At 34.8% G+C, this 22,736-nt stretch overlaps 1 protein-coding gene across 1 annotated transcript in view; it reads left to right on the plus strand.

Annotated features, from left to right (window-relative positions):
* HDAC9 (histone deacetylase 9) overlaps window positions 1-6,717 on the plus strand; it is a 939,997-nt gene extending 933,280 nt beyond the window's left edge. The window contains exon 28 of the mRNA XM_043589049.1: window positions 427-6,717. Within this exon, the coding sequence (XP_043444984.1) occupies window positions 427-466 (40 nt within the window). The 3' untranslated portion in view covers window positions 467-6,717. The remainder of the gene's footprint in view (window positions 1-426) is intronic.
* The last annotated feature ends 16,019 nt before the right edge of the window (window positions 6,718-22,736 follow it).

The raw sequence follows: 22,736 nt of genomic DNA on the forward strand, positions 1-22,736 counted from the left end.
AGCAAAAACTAGAGCCCTGGTGAGTCTCCTCCAGAAGCTAGATGGGTCCTTTGCTCTCATTAGCAAACTGGTTCCATAGGAAATCATTGTGATTGCTCCTAAAATAAAATATTGTAGTTAATTTTTTCAATAAATTATTGGACTGTACTAGACACAAAACATGTACATTTCAGAATCTAGACTTATAAAATATTTTGACATGTTTTAATATAAACAGGAACATTTCCAATGATTGCTTGGATCTAAAATGTTTTTCCACTTGACATTTGTTTATACTTCCTAGGAAAGAAACTCTATTTATGGATAACTGAATAACACAAATAAACATTAGAGAGAGCTGAAAAATCAGCTTTGATTATGCATGAAAATCTACAATGTCATTGTGTACTCTTATGCCGTATTCTGATTGCCTGTTTATTTTTACAGAACTGCTGGTGAGCCTATGGAAGAGGAGCCAGCCTTGTGAAGTGCCAAGCACACTCCCCCCCACCATATTTCCTGTGTGTGACATCATTGTGTATCCCCCCACCCAGCACCCTCAGACATGTCTTGTCTGCTGCCTGGGTGGCACAGATTCGATGTAACATAAACACTGGGCACAAAATTCTGAACAGCAGCTTCACTTGTTCTTTGGATGGACTTGAAAAGGCATTAAAGATTCCTTAAACATAGCCGTTGTGAGTCTAAAGTTACAGTAAACCGTGATTGGAAGAAACTGCTTCCAGCATACTTTTAATATGCTGAGTGACCCACCCCCACGCCCAAAGTTTAAACTAGTAACATCCAGTACAGCATTAGATACTGTTAATTATGGATGCTACAACAGCCAGCAAAATTTTGGGCAAAACCTAAGAAATATTCATTCCTGACATTCTGATCAGTTTTTCTTTATTGCATTTTTGTCAGTCTTAAATTGCTTACAGGATTTGCTTTTGGGTATGAACAGATAGCAGTTCTTGACATATTGCGGGGGGGGGGGGTGTTTTGTTTTGTTTTGTTGTTTTTTGGCCTTTAACACATGGTTCAACTCTTACTCGTAAGAGTCCAAGATGGAGGAACTGGGATGAGGCTTTGTTCAATGGAATAAACCATGCTGTCTCTCAAAGTCCAAATGCCAAAGGATCTTCACAAACTGTATGTAATGGTGCAATGTTTTATGTCACATTTCTTGAGAAAAATAACCCTATTTCCCTAACCTCCCTCTGTGTGTTCTCACACATGGGAGATTTGCAACTGTATTTGAGGATGAGGTCTTCTATCTGCCTCCTACATCCCTTGCTCTAATGATAGTCACTTCAAGCATATGCTACATAGAGGATGGTCTTACTTTGTTCCAAATCTATCAAGAACTTTGTTCTCTTTTTATTTTATCTCCTCCATCACATCCATTCTTTTTACCTTTCATCCCTCCTTCCTATAGAAAAGCTAAAGATTACCCATAATTTTCCCAATTACTTAGGAGCTTTGAGTCTTTCTTTCTTTCTTTGATTCTTTCTTTCATTTATTTTTATTTTATTTTATTTTATTTTATTTTATTTTATTTTATTTTATTTTATTTTTATTTTTATTTTTCAGGTTAACAGTTGTTTGGCTTGATGTGTTCTTTTAACTCTGACACCACTGAGGTGAAGGAATGCTACTGAATTTTCTAGATCTTTGAAATGTGTTAATGAAGGCATTGCCTATTTGAAGTCACCTTGAATTGAGTTAACCATGAAGTTGTGCCTTCCTGTGGGGAGGGGGGGAACAAAAATACACTTAACCTTCATACATGTTACCTTAATGTCAAAGGCTAAAAATAAAGGACATTTATTTCTGAGAATAAAATCAATTTACTAAATATAAGTAGGTTATACCCTACCTCCCAAAATTTTATTTCAATGTATAACTCAAACACCTAAAGACACTGATGTAGAATACCTCGCAGTATTTAATGTCTGACAATGCTTTTGAAAGAGTTGATGTTTCTTTTTATATATTTTCCTAAGTCAAAGGATATATTAAAGCCATAAGTGAAGATTGTCATGCTTTTATTCAGAAATCTGAAAGAAACCTTAATTAAAACAAGGTTTTAGGAAAGGCCATGATATGAAAGATATAAAACAATATGGTTTTAGTTAAAGAGGACTCTAACCTGTAAATCAAAGATGAAAGATCTCACTCAAGTAGAATTATATAACTCCCTTTTGTTATACAGTCAGACCATATTTTTCATGCATTTGGTTTTTTTAGGATTACCATTTTAATTTTAAAGACTTTTATTACATATACAAAAATGGCTCAATACTTGGTTTAACATCTTAGAAATTTGAGACACCCTTTGAAATAGGAAATCTGAAATGGAATGTAACTCAGTATTAGGTAAAAATTAGTTTTAGTGCATAAGGGTAAGGTCAATCTAGATTCACAATAATAATGAATCTTTGTTAAAAAATCATATTTTCAGAGAAATTGATGCCAATCATATTTGCTAGCTATTGCAATTTTTTCTGTAATTGCTTGAGGAGACTTACTTACAGAAAACCAAATAGTGGAGCCAAAGGCTTTAATAAAAAAAAAAGACACCTCTCCCCCTTAAAAAGAAAGTTATGTCATATTTTAATTGGAAACATAATTGTGACTTTCTAAACTCAGCTTCATAATTACAAATCTCAGTTATTACTTTCGGTCTTCCCAGATATTTTTTAGACGTTGAGTAAGAAAATGAAACAGTATAGTGCAAGCATACTAATTTACTAACATTTCCTATAATAATTTTGCCACATATTTAATATATACAGCCATCAGTCTGATAAAGCCAAATTACTAGGACACCTCCATGGTTATTTAGATTTACAACATGACACATTAATGAGTTAATCACACATTCTTCTGTGTGGTACCCAATTGGTTGCAGTTAGGGTCTTTAGGATGCATGGAGAGGGAGATAAGGTAGGGAGAAGATTAATCACAGCTGAATGTAGTTGTAAGAAGAGCCTGCAAGTGCTTTTTGATTATACCCTTACAAGCTCTAGTGTATTCCTCAGGGACCGAATGGAGGCTTTTTGAGAACATCAACACTTCTTTTGAAATAGACCAGCACTTTTTGAAAGGGTGGTTTCACTTGGTAATAGTTTTCTCCGCTTATACATTTAATTTTTATTGCTCATAATAGTAAGAGATTATTAGAACTACTCTCTCTCTGAAGTTTAAATACATAAGCTTCCTCACAATCTAATAGATCACATACATGATGAGTAAAAATGATGACTTTTGAGAAATCAATTAGCAAATAATTCTAGGACTTTAATAATATTTGATAATAAGTACAAAAGGAAAGTTAATTTTCTCAATTATATAGTACAACCTAGTGTCTGAAAAACAGACAATTTTATTAGGATAATAAGTAAAATGGACCTCAAACGGTAATAGAGGCTATTTAATTATTGCTTACTAAATGGGAAGAACATTTTGAGATGAAATATTTTGAAATATTTTTAAACATATTTACAACATCAATATTAGAGATAGAAATCTGCTCTTGAGAAAAACAGAGATACACAGGAAAAACTATTACAAATCACATTTCCATTACCAATCATAAGAACTGAAATCTTGCCTTCAGTTTTGACTATAACCCTTTGCAAAACTCTCATAAACCTCTCACTGAGAACATAGCAGAGGAACCTACCTGGCTGGCAACTCTTGATCTTGGGGTTTTAAGTTCAAGCCACATGTTGGATATAGAGATTACTTAAAACCTTTAAAAAACAGACAAACAAACATAGTGGATTTGAAAGCAGGACGTCTCCTCACACAATTTCAGAAACTATGGGGCTGGTCTCTCCTAACAATTTAGTACTCTTATATTTCCAAAGGTCATTCATAAAGCTTTGTGGATTTACTGGGTTTCTTTACAGACTCCATATGGAAGTAAAATAGAATGACCATGAAGACAGTCTCCTGGGAGAAAATTTCAGTCAGCACTTTCACACTTATTTTTTATGGCAGCATCTATGTTTAGGACAGTTTATTTAAATATTTCTTAGTATTTATCTTTTGAAAGTTTATACTCAGTTTGTCTCAGTGAAAGTATTAAATGTCTAATAGCCGCAAAACAAACAAACCAAAGGTTTTTATCTTAAAAGCAATTCATTCTGAGCTTCAAATAACCACTCTGTCAGAGTTTGACATTGTCATTTCTAGTGGCATCTATCTTAACATTCTTTTCCTGCTTCAGGAATGAAATCACTAGACTAGCAGAGAAAATATGAAAAAAAAATAAGAAATAGGGAAAAACACCGATTCAACTCTATACCATAAAGAGGGCGTTTTCACCTCCAAAAGAAATGAAAACCAGATGGTCTAAAACTAAGAAATGGGGGCATTTTATTGTTGTCTTCAGAACTGATCATCAGCATGGTCGTTATCTTCATCAAATATCTCTTGTGTTCCCAAAGGGCACAATTACATTTTGGTCTCCAACAGTATTTTATACTATTTACTGCCTTTTGAATGAAGTATTACGAGTCTTATTACATCACCTAAATCAACACCGTCACTAAAATATGTGCCTATGCGTGACTTCTTTTCCCTGTCATATTTACATTGAAAATCATAGCCCTTGCATCTTAACACCTTGCTTTTCCTTCATCAAATGCTTTATGAAACAAAACATGCTTGTCATGTGGTCCAGAGTATAAATTGTGTAGATGAACATGGGATACAGGACTCTAGAACTTGATTTCTCCAAATCAGCGGCAGCCTTTTTTTTTTTTTTATGATATACATGGCTAGTTTTATATAATGGTTTATGCAACAACTGAGTCAGTTAAAACATGCTTGAAATAGCTGGGTCAGACAGTTGAAACTTAGACTATTGACCTGGAGCTTTTTGGACTTGATCTTAATGATTGAGTAATGGAGTTGTAACAATTTCTCAAACCATCTTCTCTCTCTCTCTCTCTCTGTCTCTCTTTTCTTTTTCTAACCATCTTAATTCTCTAACTGGAATGTTTAGCAAATACATGGTGAATTCACCATACCGTGCCAGTCTTTCTAACCAATAATTTCATTTTACCCTTCTCTCCTTCCATTGTCCAACTCCCAATGCCAAATTGCCATATCTAAACTATCAGGATAATTTCTTAAATTTATGTGTTTAGTAAGTAGAAACAACGTTGGCAACTTATTTTCTGAGACACCACTAGGTATACTTTGATTCATGCCAATTTATACAAACACTTTACTAGATACTCTTTTGTCTTCCTTTTTATCTCTTCCTTTTCAGGAACCATTTGACTTTTTTTCTACACTTATTTTAAAAGGTAGATCCAGTTATTGTGTTTTGGCCTACAATTTTGGACCTGGCACATTGTTTTATTAATGCAGAATTTTTTCTTTTGTGTCAAATATAGTTTTCCACCATTATTGCTATTGCCTAATTGTGTCATGCTCATTATCACATAGAGAAGATTGTACATATACTTTTCTTGCCCTTTGGATGATGTCTTTATGATTCAGACTCATCGGCATAAACTCTAACCTGAAGAAAAGATGGCTGAAGAGTAATTTTAAATCAATATAATTTGGAAATAAGATATTATTTCCAGACTATTCAAAGAAAATTGGACTTCTTTTATTTTTCTGTTTGGGCCTTAGGCACATTAGAGGCAAATGTTGCAACATCAAATAAAATAAGGAGGATCAAATTTTTTGTGGGACAATGTAGTCATGTCCTTTAGGCTTCATTGTGGTGCCCTTTCTTGGAGTTGGCATTTTATGACACTTGACAGAGATCTTGCAGCAATTTCAGGCTATTGCTTTTATTAACTTAAAATTGAGTAGGAATGAAGTAATAAAACAACTTGGGAATTAAGAATTCTAAGATCTGAGGAGGAATCACACTTCCTTGGGTATGAAAAAATTGTTTTTAGATAAAAGTCTCCATATGCTTTTTCTAAATTTTAAGTTTCTCAAACTTTTTCTAGATAAGCAATGTCAGTGTCTTATCTCCACAACAGCTGGGTTATATAAAATTGCCTTTTCAGGGGTTGCTAGGCATAAGAAGCATTCTGTTACAAGTGAATGACCATTTTGTGGATTATAGCCTCATCAGTTTTTTGTCATTTGAAAGCAAATATCCTGATATTTTTAAACAAAGTGGGCAGAGCAGGCAGGAAACCAATATTTATTACTCTCATGATTAAACACTTTAGACCAGGCTTGTTGATGTGTATGCCAATAATCTGGAGTTTCTGGCTTTGTGTAAAATTAAAATGTCTTTTCTATTGTGGTCTGATATCTGTTTCTGTAATAAGATCAGTTTGTTGTCCTCTGTGCAACAGTGGTTTTGCCCTTAATTTTTTTGGCTAGCGTTCACCAAAATCTGTCATCCAGAGCTGCTGAGAAAAATACATGTTGCCAAACTTCTTTTCTTAAAATTGTGCTGCCAGTGATATTTTCCCAGATGTGAAAAATAATTATCTAATAAAGGATTAATACCTTATAACAATACCATTGTTGAACATGCTCCTGGAATGTTTATCTTCTTTCTGATTCCTTTTTTTGTATTTGAAAATACTGAATGGGTAATTCAATGGTGTGTTCCAAATTGTCTATGTTGTTAATGTTGTGATTCTCTTTCGAAGAGGATAAAAGATCCCCTTTTGTCTTGTGTTTTCTACTGAATTAGACTTCCTCTAGTCCTAGTGTGAATAAAAGCTATTTGAAATAAAACCATTATGTGTCAAATATTTATTGAGTAAATAAAATATAAATTACTGTGTTCCACTTTCAAAAAGTGAAAGGGTTCTTTGCAAATAAATTCCTTTATAATGTGAGAATTAACAAAAGAAGAAAAAGGTAGGTTAAACGTAGTAGTGTTTGAATGGAATGTGCTGATCAAGATAAAAAATAACAGTAGCTAATACTGGTTATCCCAAACTTGTACCTGTTACTCTACTGAGCACTGTACCATAATTATAGTATTCTCACATGAACCCCTACATCATGTATTAAGACTCCCATTCACAGATAAAGCATGGAACATGAAAAGATTAACTCATTTACTTACCCATTGTTACAGATAGTAAGAGATAGGCTTAAATCCTTACCTACATCTGTGTCCAAATGGCATACATGATATGACAAAGAAGAGTAGACAAAAAGCATTTTTTAACTATAAAACTATGACTAACATTCAGAATAGACTATATGCTCAGTCTTTGCTAACCTTATGATTTTATTAAATTATCATTTTAAATGGATTTGGTAATTGTGGGTAGGTTTGTACAGTAAGTACAAGTTACAAAACTTTTTTTTTTCCTTATTTCAACATCTTTCTTTAATCTAGCCAATAACCCTAAAATGTCTTTGGAATACATATTTCAAAAACTCTTGAAATCTATTCCAAAACTAATACTTATTTTTGTATTTTATAAACCCCTGCAGTGTTAACAGTCTAAAACATAACTGTTTCCAGTGGACAATGGCTTGGATTCCTTCTGGGAAAAGATAGTAGTATTTTGTCTAAGAGAAAGTAAACTTGAGATGGAATGAGTGGGTAGAGTAGGTCTCAGTGGTAAACACCTTTGGTTTAATCAGATTTGTCAAATAGCAAATGTTACTTCATGGTCCTTTGTTTCCTTAAGTTTCCATGGTGAAAAAAGAACAATTGAAAAAGGGGAGTACAATTGAAAAACTAGAATGAATGTTGTATTTTTTTTTAAGTTTATTTATTTATTTTTGAGAGAGAGTGCACACAAGCAAGGGTGGGACAGAGAGAAGGGGAGACACAGAATCCAAAACAGGCTCCAAGCTGCACAGCACAAAGCTATCAGCACAAAGCCTCACACGGGGCTCAAACTCACAAACCATGAGATCATGACCTGAGCCGAAGTCAGCCACTTAACTGACTGAGCTACCCAGGCACCCCAGAGTGTTGTATTATTTTTAAAAAGTTGTCTGCAGTTTGAGGCGTCTGGGTGGCTCAATTGGTTAAGTGTCCGGCTTCTGCTCAGGTCATGATCTTGCGTTCTGTGAGTTAAAGCCCCGCGCCTGGCTCTGTGCTGACAGCTTGGAGCCTGGAGCCTGCTTCAGGGATTCTGTGCCTCCCTCTCTTTCTGCCTCTCCCCTGCTGTCTCTGTCTCTCAATAATAAATAAACGTTAAAAATTTTTTTTTAAAAGTCTGCAGTTAGAAATCTAAAGAACTTTTACTATTTACACTTTTGGAATAATTTAACTCAAAGTACTTCCAAATATTGCAATTCTCCTCAGCTCTGTAATATCAATATCAGTATCAATTCCCATGGTCCTCACAGTCGACCATAATTGGATGATTACCCACATATCCTAATTAGTACTTTGGAAAAGACTGATACTTCTTCTTTTAAATGTCATAAGAATAGGGGAATAAGATTCAGAGAAGTGAATGAATTCCTGTTTTTAGTATTTAAAAAGCTGGAGATATAATAAAGATTGCATTTACCTTATATTAAGTCACATTTTTTGAGTTCTTAGTATATTTTAAAAAGGCACTATTAACTTCCTACTGAAAGCTTATATAGGGCATGTGAAGTTTGATACAGTCTCACATATATTTTTTGCTTTTTCCCTAAAAATAATTATTGCAAAAGACTAATATTTAAAACCTTAAGATGTGATAAAGTAAATAAATTTAATGATGGAATAAAATTAATTTTAATAAATTATTTATGAAGATTTAATGAGATGTGAAGACTTTATATTCATGTTATAGATGAGATTTTTCCTTCAAGAATACATATTTCTAGTATGCTATTTTTAAATTTTCTCCTTTGCTAAACATTTCTTTTACTTGTTTATTTTTTTAAATAAATATATTAATAGTTATTAAACACTTAACCTGGGCTCTCATTTAAGTCTTAAAACACTCCTGTGAGAGGAGTAATTTAATAGATGAGCAAACTGAGGCTTAATTACCAGACAAGAAAACCCATCTTCTTTACTGCTATCCAAATGATTTTATTCAATGTAATCAGCATTCACTGAATGCCTACAATATGCCACATGTATTCAGTACTGTTCTCATAATAGCATGGGGGATAGCAAGAAAATTGGCAATATGTCTACATAAAAGAAATGAAAATTTCATTAAAGCTCCCACTTACATAGCAACAAAAGAAGTATTACCAGATAATACATGTGGGTTTAGAATTGTGTGATACTAAGGATTTTAAAAAATTGTGACCTGTCTTCTTTCTCCATAGAATTATAGAGGTAGACATAGAATACATATGAGAAATATTTGTTCTCTAAATTACATATAGTTATATTCACAGGAAGATTTGGGCAAAGATTTATCAAAAGCATTGATATGATTTAGGGTGTATGTTAATGCCATTTCATTTCTAATGTCTGCCATCCCTAATGTCAACATTCAATTAAAAGAATATAATGTTGACAGGGGTGCCTGGGTGACTCAGTCCATTAAGCATCAGACTTCAGCTCAGGTCATGATCTCACAGGTTGTGAGTTCAAGCCCTGTCTCGGAGCCTGCAGCCTGCTTCGGATTCTGTGTCTCCCTCTCTGCCCTCTCTCTCTGTCCCTCCCCTGCTCATGCTGTGTCTCTGTCTCTCCCTCAAAAATAAATAAACATTAAAATAAAATTAAATAAAATAAAGTAAAATAAAAGTATATAATGCTGAAAATTAGAAAGAGGAGATTAAATTTGTAGAGATCCTAAAAACCCCTTTGAAATTGCCTTCTAAATTGTAATCATTTGCATTTTAGTCACTATTTCTTTTGAAAAAATCAGTTAATTATAATTTCTGGTGCATCAAGTCCCAGATAATCATGTTCTTCAATGACAATTTCTGCTTTATTTAATTTGCCCTTTAATGAAACAATTTCCAACCTCTTACTTTTTAAAGCAGTGATCTTGATAAATGGTACTTTTAGTGCTTTCATCAGACCCCAAGACCTGATAGACTGTACCACTCTCATCAGACAGACTGTATTTATAGGGGGTCTCTGTGCCATTGAACTATGCTGCCACCTTGAAGTTTTAATTTCCCCAGTTTAAATTTAAAAAAAAATTTTTTTAACGTTTATTTATTTTTGAGACAGAGAGAGAGCATGAACAGGGGAGGGGCAGAGAGAAAGGGAGACACAGAATCTGAAACAGGCTCCAGGCTCTGAGCTGTCAGCCCAGAGCCCGACCCGGGGCTTGAACTCCCGGACCGTGAGATCATGACCTGAGCCGAAGTCGGATGCTTAACTGACTGAGCCACCCAGGTGCCCCATAATTTCCCCAGTTTAAAATTTAGCCCATACTTAACTAAATACATTCTAACTTCTTTTCTTATGGTTAACATAAATGTCTATACATATACATATATACATATATTATAGACATATATGTTTTTTGACACAGTCAAAAGCACTGCTTTGCAATTAGTGAATATTATAAAAGGATTGCTAGATACAACGAAATAGTGCCTTCTGGTCACTACTGCTTTTAGCTCCATGGAAAATGAATGGAAAAGTGTTTGGAGCCCCATACTGTAATCTGTGTTACAAAATCACTGTCTTCTGTTGAGATCGAGCCAAGTCAGGTATATAGAACTTTCCAAAACAATTTTAAAAGCTTCCAAGTATACATAAATCTTTTTTACTCTAAGATTCAAGTTTGCTTGATGTATTCCCAAAGTATTCCCAGAGAAAAAAATGCAGAACTAGAAATCCAGACTTTTGGTTTCCAGACCCATTTCTACCATTATCTTCTCATGGTCTTAATTTATTTTTTTCTGTTTAATGCTTTGAAAGTTAAACCTTATATTATTTTAGGGAAACTATACATTATATTTCTATTATTTTAGTGGTTACTCATATTATTAAAATGCCCACTTGACTTAAAGTTGCTTAGTCTCAACCATACATCTCTACTTTCCCCTTACAGAATTCAAGAGCCTTAAATTACACTGATTCCTATCTACCCTATTTTATATCGTGTATTATTATTGGATAGGACTTATTTCTGCTGCTTTTAAACCTTGATTTTATTTATAACAATTATCGCTTTAGATTATTAATATTTTCTGTTTCCAACAATTATAGTAAGCAGTAATATTTACTGAGATTTCATTATGTTTGCCAATTTTTTTGCTCAATAATTTTAAAGGTACTCCATTTCTTTCTCCTTTTAGGCTTGGAGTGGTTAATGTTCTACTCTCTCTGTCTGAACTGTATTTATTATTTTGGGGGGCCTCACTTGCAAATAATATGTTGGCTGAGTATTAAAATTTAGCTTGCAAATTAATTTTTGTCAGCACAATGATAACATCATTTTATCATAGTCTCACCTCTGCTTTAACTACCAAGATGTCTGTAGTTGTCTACTGTTATTTTGAAAGTAATCTCTTTTCTTCTCTTAAGATATATTAAGATCATCTGCAAGAGTTGATCTTTGTGTTTATCCTGTAAGGGACTTAATGTATTTCACAAATCTGAAAATTAAACTCCTTCCTCTATTCTGAGTATTCCAAGTTATTTATGATTGATAATAGCCCCTCAATCTTCTATTTCCTTCTTCCCTAATTCTCATTGGATACAACTCTTATTAGACCCATACTGATAGGCCTCACTCTGTACTTTTTGACCATAAACTTTCCTTTTACCTTTTGCATCACATTGTCTTTTTATGCTGCCCTCTGCAAAATTTCCTCCAATCTTTCAGGTCTAATTTTATGCATTTCCATCCTATGAAGTTTAACTTTCAAAGACCATATTATTAATTTTAAAAGATATGCTCACTTCTTTTTCAATATTACATTGTTCTTGTGTCTTACTTTCTTATTGCTCAGACTTCTTGCTTTGCATTTTAATAATGTTCTACACATCTAGTTTATGGTGTCTAAGTTCTCTGTGATCTCAAATACTCAAGCATTGCTTAAATTTGTTTATTTATTGTTTTGAAAGTGTTTTATTGTGAATTCATGTTCAGTGGGCTTTTACCTGTGTGAATTCCATGTCACTTGGATTGAGGACATATCCCTCTTGAGCAATTTCAAATTTTCTTCTGGGGAGGATCTCAGAGGTTTTATTATGTGGGACCATTTTGATGTTCCATCTGCTGCTTATAGGTTCTTTGACCTTATGACTAATATGAATTTAAATCTCAAGTCTATGTGCAAGCTAACAAATCATCAGGAGAAATGTTTTTGCCCACCCAGTGTCCACAAACACACTACAGCTTCCTTGTCATTCTGTTGTCAGCGAGCAAATACATATATTTTTTAGTCTACCCTACCATTTAGCAGGTCAGCCTTTCAAGGATCCTCCCTATTTGTGAGCATGTATGCGCAGGATGGGTTTTCAGTTCCCTTTTGCTGTCTCAAGAAGTCCCAAGTGTTCGTCTCCTGTCTCTGCATAGGTATTAAAACCTAAACCCGTGGGTTACTTACACTGGCCACTCCCTGTGATGCCATCCTAAACCCATGGCAACATCAGCTCTCCTACCTGCCCCTCTTATTTTCAATGCCTTCTTCCTTACTGATACTTGGAGGTTTTGCTGGCTTGGGTGAATTTATCTATACATTTGAAAGAAATTTTTATCTAGTTTTCTTGATCTTTATGGCAGAAGGGCTATCGTTTAGGGGCACCTGAGTGGCTCAGTCGGTTAAGCATCCAACTTCAGGTCAGGTCATGATCTCACAGTTTGTGGGTTCGAGCCCCACACCGGAGCTCAGAGCCTGGAGCCTGCTTCGGATTCTGTGTCTCCCTCTATTTCTGCCCCTCTCCTGCTCATGCTCTATCTCTCTCTCAAAAAATAAATAAACATTTAAAACAATTTTTTTAAGAAAAGGAGTGCTACAGTTTAACTAGTCCTTCACACTGACAATATTGAAAGTGGTTTCAGGCTCTTTTTTATAAAATGAGAGCACTGGATATCTAATCTCTATGGTTTCATTTAGTTCTGATATTCCATGAATTCTTCATATGCATGAAATCAACACTTTAGTTCTGAAACTGCTGGTCATTCCACTGCTTAAGAGAACTCCTCATTCCAGGTAATAAGAGTTACTGCCATAAGAGTTTTTCACAAACCTACAATGATAAGAGTTCGCAGACTGCTTTAGGAGAGAAAAGGAAATTACAAGTACTTATGCTATCTGCAGAGATGTAACTACTCCTAATTATTTAGTGTTTCTTGTACCCCCTGAAAACGACCTCAGACAATGCAGTGCTGGTAGTCCTTCTTTGAGTCATATGTGCTTACTCTCACTGTTGGTAGCAAATATGAAGAGGAAGGAATAGCAGTGAGTTCCACTTGTCTGAACCTTAGAAATGAGGATATGGTTACATGGGCATCATTTTCATGTCTCTCAAAACATGACAGGGAAACAGATACTCATCACATGTCAGAGAGTGAAAGATCTGGGCTAATGCTTGGCAACAACATACATAGCTGAGGTTTCATTTCTTTGCTCTCTAGTACATACTGTGGCCGTGTTAAAGTTCAGGCTTCACATTCCTTTCTGGTGAAAAAGGGATTTAATGAATATGCTACATGTTCCTCTAGTTGCTAAATGACATGCATCTTTCTCTCATTTTGGCTACCCTGTTTTTTGAATACCTTAGATATATTGTGCATGGGTATCTTTCCAACTAAAAAGTACTTACTGAGAAGGAAGAGGAATCATTGCTGTGGGACAAAAACATTTTCCCTCAAAAAAGAATGTACAAGCACACAAAAAAGATGTGGGATTTTTATGAATCATATCCTGTAATTTTTCACTTTTTTCCAGCTACCTCCTTCTTAGAACAGAATCCAAGAAAACCAAAGAAAACTATTTGTGCTGTGAGCAAAAATTTTGCCAAATTGAATTACATAATTCATCTAGCAGATTTGATGAGTTCCTGGATGTAATTTGCAAATTTGCATTTTGGGCACAAGGAAATAATGCATTTGTTATATATGAAAAAACACAGTGCTTATTACAAAACCATATTTTGTAACTGCTCAGGAATGTCTCTGTATATATGTATAGTATATATACTTAGGCATGAAACTTGGCTATTTATCATGTGCATTTCAGGATATTTGACAGTGAACATAGTGAACCATGGAATCAAATTTATGAATAATTAGAAACAAAGTATTTTTATAAAATAATGATTAAAATATTAAATATATTAAGTATGAGTGATCAGCTTTAAAAACGTTCAAGTAAAGGAATATACTCACTTTGATGTATCATACTTGAATTCAGTGTACATTATCCCTCATTTCTCAACATTAACATTCTGAATTAGGGGGAGGAGGGTTAGTGTTAGCAAGATATTGCCCTAGGAAGCTCCTGGGCCTCATTCTCTTACCGAATTATCAAATAAACATCCTCAGACTGACTAAAATAACTTTATAGGTACTCTGGAAAACAGCTAAAGATTACAGCAACCAAGCAAATGCCCAATCAAGGAAAAGCCACAGAATGGCAGTAAATTTCCTGGTGTTTTTATTCACCTTTGCCTCAGCCCCTTCACATCCTTGCACAATTCTCTGCACTAAGGTCAGGAGGAAGTGGCTTGTGTTAATCTGCTCAGACTGCTATAACAAAATACTATGGACTGGTGGTTTAAAAAACAGACTTTTATTTCCCACAATTCTGGAGACTGGAGATCAGGTCACCAGCATGGTTGGGTTTTGGTGAGGGCCTTCTTCCTCACTTGGTAGATGGCTGCCTTCTTACCATATCCTCATATGGTGGATAGAAAAGGCTCTGGTGTCTCTTCATTCTCTTATAAGAGCACCAATCCTATCATGAGTTCTTCACCTTTATGACCTATATAATCTAAACCTAGTACCTCCCAAAGGCCTCAATTCCTAATACCATCGCGTTGGGGGTTAGTGATTCAACCTATGAATTCAGGAGAGGGGAAAATTCAGTCTATAACAGGGCCAATTCCTAGTTCCCTCCCTCGGGCTAGAAAAAGCAGAGTGGAAATTATAAAGTTGTGGCAGTGTAAAAGGATTAAACTCCTCAATAGAAAAATATAGATTGGTAGAATGGGTTAAAAAAAAAAAAAACAAGATACATATATGAGCTGTCCATAAGAGACACATTTTATTTTATTAAAAATTTTTTTTTCTAATGTCTCCAAAGGCAAGGGAAATAAAAGCAAAAATGAACTGTTAGGACCCCATCAAGATAAAAAGCTTCTGCACAGCAAAGGAAACAATCAACAAAACTAAAAGTCAACCAACGGAATGGGAGAAGATATTTGCAAATGACATATCAGATAAAGTATTAGTATCAAAGATCTATAAAAAATTTACCAAATTCAACACCCGTGAACAATAATAATAGTGAACTCAACAAATAATCCAGTGCAGAAATGGGCAGAATACATGAAGACAGTTTTCCAAAGAAGATATCCAGATGGCTAACAGACACATACAAAGATGCTCAACATCACTCATCATCAGGGAAATACAAATCAAAACCACATTGAGATACCACCTCATACTGGTCAGAGTGGCTAAAATGAACAACTCAGGAAACAACAGATGTTGGCAAGGATGTGGAGAAGGGGAACCCTCTTGCACTGTTGGTGGGAATGCAAACTGGTGCAGCCACTTTGGAAAACAGCAGAATTCTTTGAGGTTCCTCAAAGAATTAAAAATAGAACTACCCTACGACCCAGCAATAGCACTAATAAGAATTTATACAAAGGATAAGGATATAGAAGTGCTGATTCATAGGGACACACATACCCCAGTGTTTATAGCAGTGCTATCAACAATGGCCAAATTATGGAGAGAGACCAAATGTCCATCAACTGATGAATGGATACACACATACACACACACACACACACTCACACACACACACACACACACACACACACACACACACGCTGGAATACTACTTGGCAATGAAAAAGAATGAAATCTTGCCATTTGCAAAAACATGGATGGAACTGGAGGGTATTATGCTAAGTGAAATAATCCAGTAAGAAAAAGACGGATAATCATATGTTTTCACTCACACGTGGAATTTGAGAAACATAACAGAATAACATAGAGGAAGGGAAGGAAAAATAAGTTACAAAGAGGGAGGCAAACCATACAGAGAACAAACTGAGGGTTGATGAGAGTGGGAGGGGGGGCATTGAGGGGAAAATGGGAGATGGGTATTGAGGAGGGCACTTGTAGAGATGAGCACTGGGTGTTGAATGTAAGTAATGAATCATGGGAAACTACTCCTGAAGCCAAGACTACATTGTATACACTGTATGTTAGCTAATGTGACAATAAATTATTAAAATAAATAAATAAATAAATTGTTCTAATTGAAGTATAGTGGACACAAATAGTTACATTAGTTTCAGATGTGCAACATAGTGATTTGACAAGTCTATATGTTATACTGTGCTCACCACAAGTGTAGCTACCATCTGTAACCAATAACACTATTATGATACCCCTGACTAAATCCCCCATGCTGTACCTTTCATCTCCATGACTTACACATTCCATAAATGGAAGTTTTCATCTCCCACCCCCCCTTCACCCATTTTGCCCATCCTCCCAACCCCGTCTCCTATTGCAGCCATCAGTTTGTCTCTGTATTTATGGGTGTGTTTCTGCTTTTTGTTTATTTTGATTGTTTTTTTAGATTCTACATATAAGTGAAATCATATGGTATTTGCCTTTCTGTGATTGTTTTCACATGGTGTGAAACCCTTTAGGTCCATCCATGTTGTCACAAATGGCAAGATCCCATCCTTTTTATGACTGAGCAATAATATTCCATTATATATATCATATCTTTATTCACCTACCTATGGACATTTGGGGTGGTTTCATATCTTGGCTATTGTAAATAATGCTGCAATAAACATAAGGGTGAATATATCTTTTCAAATTAGTGTTTTTGTTTTGTTTGTTTGTTGTTTTTTTTTTTGGGGGGGAGGGGAGTTGGTAAATACCCAGTAGTGGAATTACTGGGTCATATGGCATTTCCATTTTTAATTTTTTGAAGAACTTCCATACTGTTTTCCACCATGGCTGTACCAATTTGCATTCCCACCAATCATGCACAAGGGTTCCTTTTTCTCTGTATCCTCACCAACACTTGTTATTTCTTGTCTTTTTGATTCTAACCATTCTGACAGGTATAAGGTCGTATCTCATGTGTTTTGGTTTGCATTTCCCCACTGATTACTGGTGATGAGCATATTTTTCATAATGCTCATCACCAGTAATGTTGTCTGTTGGCCATCTCTCTGTCTTTTTTGGAAAAATGTCTATCCAGCTCCTCTGCCCATTTTTATTGCGATTATTTGAAGTTTTTGGCACTGAGTTGTATAGGTTTTTTTTAATATATTTTTGGATATTAACCCTTTATCTCATAGATCATTTTTGAATATCTTCTCCCATCCAATATGTTCCCTTTTCATTTTGTTGAAGATTTCCTTATACAAAAGTCTTTTATTTTAGCATAGTGTAGTGTCTTTTTGCTTTTGTTCCCTTGACTGAAGAGACATATTTAGAAAAATGTTGCTAAGATCATTGTCAAAGAAATTACTACCTATGTTTTCCTCTAGTTTTATAGTTTCAAATCTCACATTTAGGTCTTTAATCCATTTTGAGTTTATTTTTGTATATAGTCTAAGAAAGTGGTCCAGTTTTATTATTTTGCATATAGCTGTACAGCACTATTTACTGAAAAGTCTACCTTTTCCTTATTGTATACTCTTGCCTCCTTTGTCATAGATTAATTGAGCATATAAGCATGGGTTTATTTCTGGACTCTTGGTTCTGTTCCACTGACCAATCTGTCTGGTTTTGTGTCAGTACCATACTGTTTTGATTACTACAGCTTTGTAGTATATATTAAAATCTGGGATTGTAATACCTTTCAAGGTTGCTTTGGCTATTCAGGGTCTTTTGTGATTCGATACGAATTTTAGTATTATTTTTTCTAGTTCTATGAAAAACACTGTTGATATTTTGGTAGGGATCATATTGAATCTGTAGATTGCTTTGGGTTGTATGGACATTTTACCAATATTAATTCTTCCAAACCATGAGCATGAAATATCTTTCCATTTGTTTGTGTTATCTTCAACTCAAGAGACACATTTTAGATCTAAGGACACACATATGTTGAAAGTGAAAAGATAGGAAAAGATTTCTCATGCACATAGCAACTGGGCAGAGATCACTATACTTTTATCAGACAAAATAGATCCCAAGTCAAAAAGTATCACAAGGCAAATAACATTACATAATGATAAAATGGTCAATTCACCTGGAAGATATAAATTCTAGGTGAATTATAAATATATATGCATGAAATATCAGAGCACCCAAATATATAAAGCAAAGACAACATGAAAATATATGGGATGCAGTTAAAGCAGAGCCAAAGGGAGATTTATAACTTAAATAGTTACATTATAAAGGAATAAAGGTGTCAAATCAACAACCTTTATACCTTCAGGAATAAAAAGTAAAGGAAGAACAAATTAAATTCAAAACTTGCAGAAGGAAGGAAATAATAAAGATAAGAGTGGCGATAAATAGAATAGAGAATAGGAAGACAGAGAAAATTAACATAACCAAGAATTGTTTTTTTTTAAAAAATCAGCAAAATTGATAAACTTTTACACAGATTGACTAAGGAAAAAAGAGAGAAGATCCACAAAAACCTAAATCAGAAATAGAAGAGAGGATATTACTACCAATTTTATACAAGTAAAAAGGATTGTAACAGAGTATTGTGTACAATTGTACTCGAACAAATTGGATAACCCATATGTAATGGACAAGATTCTAGAAATACAATGTACCAAGACTGAATCATGAAGAAATAGAAAATCTGAATAGCCTAGAACTAGTAAGGAGAGTTAATCAATAACCAAAACACTTCTAACAATAATGTTTTCTACCCAAGAACAAATGGCTACAGTGATGAATTATACCTATCCTTCTCCATCTCTTCCCAAAAAATTAAGAGGAGGGAGGACTTTCTAACTCATTTTGTGAGGCCAGAATTATCCTGATATCAAAGCCAGACAAAGACACTAAAAGAAAACTAAAGGCAAATATTCCCTCTGAATAGTGATATAAAAATCTTCAACAAAATATTTCCAAATAGAATTCAAAATAACATTAAAAGGATCATGCATTGAGGCACCTGGGTGGCTCAGTTGGTTGAGCACCGACTCTTGATCTCTGCCCAGGTCATGATCTTACAGTTCATGAGTTTAGCCCCTAATCAAGCTCTGCGCTGATGGCGTGGAGCCTGCTTGGAATTCTGTCTCTTCTTTTCTCTCTGCCTCTCACCCGCTTGTGTGTACTTTCTCTCTCTCAAAAAAATAAATAAACTTAAAAAAAAAGGATTATGCATCATGACCAAGTGGGATCTATTCCTGGAATACAAGGATAGTTTAACATACAAAAATCAATCAATGTAATATACCACATTAACAGAACGAAAAGAAAAGCCCACATGACCATCTCTATTAATATAGAAAAAAAACATTTTCATATGTCTGCCATCTGGATGTCTTCTTTTTTTTTTTTAATGTTTATATGTTTTTGAGGGAGAGAAAGAGACAGAGTGTGTACGCACAAGTGGGGGAGGGGCAGAGAGGGGGGGGGGACACAGAATCAGAAGCAGACTCTAGGCTCTAAGCTGTCAGCACAGAGCCCAATGTGGGGTTTGAACTCATGAACCTCAAGATAATGCCCTGAGCTGAAGTTAGACACTTAACTGAATGAGCCACCCAGGTGCCCCATCTGGATGTCTTCTTTGGAGAAGTGTCTATTCATGTCTTTTGCCCATTTCTTCACTGGATTATTTGTTTTTTGGGTGTTGAGTTTGGTAAGTTCTTTACAGATTTGAGATACTAACCCTTTATCCAATATATCATTTGCAAATATCTTCTCCCCTTCCATCAGTTGCCTTTAAGTTTGGTTGATTGTTTACTTTGTCTGGTTTTGGAATCAAGGTAATGCTGGCTTCATAGAATGAGTTTGGAAACTTTCCTTCCATTTCTATTTCCTGGAACAGTTTGAGAATAATAGGTATTAACTCTGCTTTAAATGTCTGGTAGAATTCCCCTGGGAAGCCATCTGGCCCAGGGCTGTAATTTGTTGGAGGTTTTTGATAACCAGTTCAATTTCTTTGCTGGTTATGGGTCTGTTCAAATTTTCTGTTTCTTCATGTTTGAGTTTTGGTAGTGTGTGAGGGGTAGGAATTTGTCCATTTTTTCCAGATTGTCCAGTTTGTTGGCATATAATTTTTTATAGTATTCTTTTATAATTGTTTGTATTTCTGTGGTGCTGGTGGTGATCTCCCTTTTTCATTCACAACTTTATCTAGTTGGGTCCTCTTTTCTTTTTGGTAAGTCTGGCTAGAGGGTTGTCAATTTTGTTTATTCTTTCAAAAAAGTTTGTCGTTTTATTGATCTACTCAACTGTATTTTTTTTCTATATTGTTTATTTCTGCTCTAATATTTATTAATTTCCTTCTTCTACTAGCTTTTGGCTTTATTTGCTGCTCCTTTTCTAACTCTTTTAGGTGTAAGGTTAGGTTGTATATTTGGGACCTGTCTTGCTTTTTGAGATAAGCCTGAATTGCCATGTATTTTCTCTTAGGACTGCCTTTGCTGCATCTCAAAGGGTTTGGACTGTAATGTTTTCATTTTCTTTTGCTTCCATGTATTTTTAAATTTCTTCTTTAATTTCCTGGTTAACCCATTCTTTCTTTAGTAAGATGTTCTTTAACCTCCATGTATTTGGGGGCTTTCCAATTTTTTTCTTGCGGTTGATTTCAAGTTTCATAGCATTGTGATCTGAAAATATGCATGGTATGATCTCAATTTTTTTACCTGTTGAGGGCTGTTTTGTGAACCAGTATGTAATCCATTTTGGAGAATGTTCCATGTGCACTCGAGAAGAATGTGTATTCTGCTGGTTTAGGATGAAATGTTCTGAATATATTTATTAAGTCTAATGTGTCATCCTGAGCCATTGTTTCCTTATTGATTTTCTGCCTAAGTGATCTGTCCATTGTCGTAAGTGGAGTATTAAAGTTTCCTATGATTATGGTATTGTTATCAATAAGTTTGCTTATGTTTGTGATTAATTGATTTCTATATTTCGGTGTTCTATGTTGGGGGCATAAATATTTATAATTGTTAGCTCTTCTTTGTGGATAGACCCCTTAATTATGATATAATGCTCTTCTTCATCTCTTGTTACAGTCTTTGTTTTAAAATCTAGTTTGTCTGATAGAAGCATGGCTACTCCAGCTTTCTTTTGATGTCTATTAGCATGATAGATTCTCCATCCCTTCACTTTCAATCTGCAGGTGTCCTCCAGTCTAAAGTGTCTCTTGTAGGTAGCATAAAGAGGAATCTTTTTCTTTTTTAAAAAATTCCATTCTGATACCTTATGTGTTTTGATTGGAACATTGAGTCCATTTACATTCATAGTGATTATTTAAAGATATGAATTCAGTGCCACTGTGTTATCTGTAGATTTCATGTTTGTGATGATGTCTCTTGATCTTTGTAGTCTTTGCTGCTTTCCTCTCAGAGTCCCCCTTAGGATTTCTTGTAGGGCTGGTTTAGTGGTCACAATCCTTTAGTTTTTTGTTTGTTTGTTTGTTTGTTTGTTTTGTTTTTGTTTTTGGTTTTTTTGGTCTGGGAAAGTCTTTATCTCTCCTTCTATTCTGAATGACAGCCTTGCTGGATAAAGGATTCTTGGATGCATTTTTTTTTATTATTTAGCACATTAAATATTTCCTGCCACTCCCTTCTTACCTGCCAACTTTCAGGGGACAGGTCTGCTACTAACCTTATGTATCTACCATTGTAGGTTAAGGACCATTTGTCCCTAGCTACTTTCAGAGTTCTTTCTTTATCTTTCTATTATGCCAGTTTCACTATGATATGTCATGTTGTGGGCCTGTTTTTGTTGATTTTGAGGGGAATTCTCTGTGCTTCTTGGACTTGGATGCCTGTTTCCTTCCCCAGATTAGGGAAGTTCTCAGCTATAATTTGTTCAAATAAACCTTTTGTCTCGCTCTTCTTCTGGAACTCCTTGGACATGGATATTGTTTTGTTTCATGGAATCACTTAGTTCTCTAGTTCTCCCCTCATGATCTTTCCCTCTTTTTTCAGCTTCATTATTTCCCATAGTTTTTTTTTAATTTTATTTTTTATTTTTTAAAATTTACATCCAAATTAGTTAGCATATAGTGAAACAATGATTTCAGGAATAGATTCCTTAATGCCCCTTACCCATTTAGCCCATCTCCCCTCCCACAACCCATCCAGCAGCCCTCTGTTTGTTCTCCATATTTATGAGTCTCTTCGGTTTTGTCTCCTTCCCTGTTTTTATATTATTTTTGTTTCCCTTCCCTTATGTTCATCTGTTTTGTCTCTTAAAGTCCTCATATGAGTGAAGTCATATGATGTTTGCCTTTCTCTGACTGACTCATTTCACTTATAATAATACCCTCCAGTTCCATCCACGTAGTTGCAAATGGCAAGATTTCATTCTTTTTCATTGCCGAATAATACTCCATTGTATATATATACCACATCTTCTTTATACATTCATCCATCGATGGACATTTGGGTTCTTTCCATACTTTGGCTATTGTTGACAGTGCTGCTATAAACATGGGGGTGCATGTGTCCTTTGAAACAGCACACTTGTATCCCATGGATAAATGCCTACTAGTGCAATTGCTGC

This window comes from Prionailurus bengalensis, chromosome A2 (genome assembly GCF_016509475.1).
Source record: "Prionailurus bengalensis isolate Pbe53 chromosome A2, Fcat_Pben_1.1_paternal_pri, whole genome shotgun sequence".
Lineage (NCBI taxonomy): Eukaryota > Metazoa > Chordata > Mammalia > Carnivora > Felidae > Prionailurus > Prionailurus bengalensis.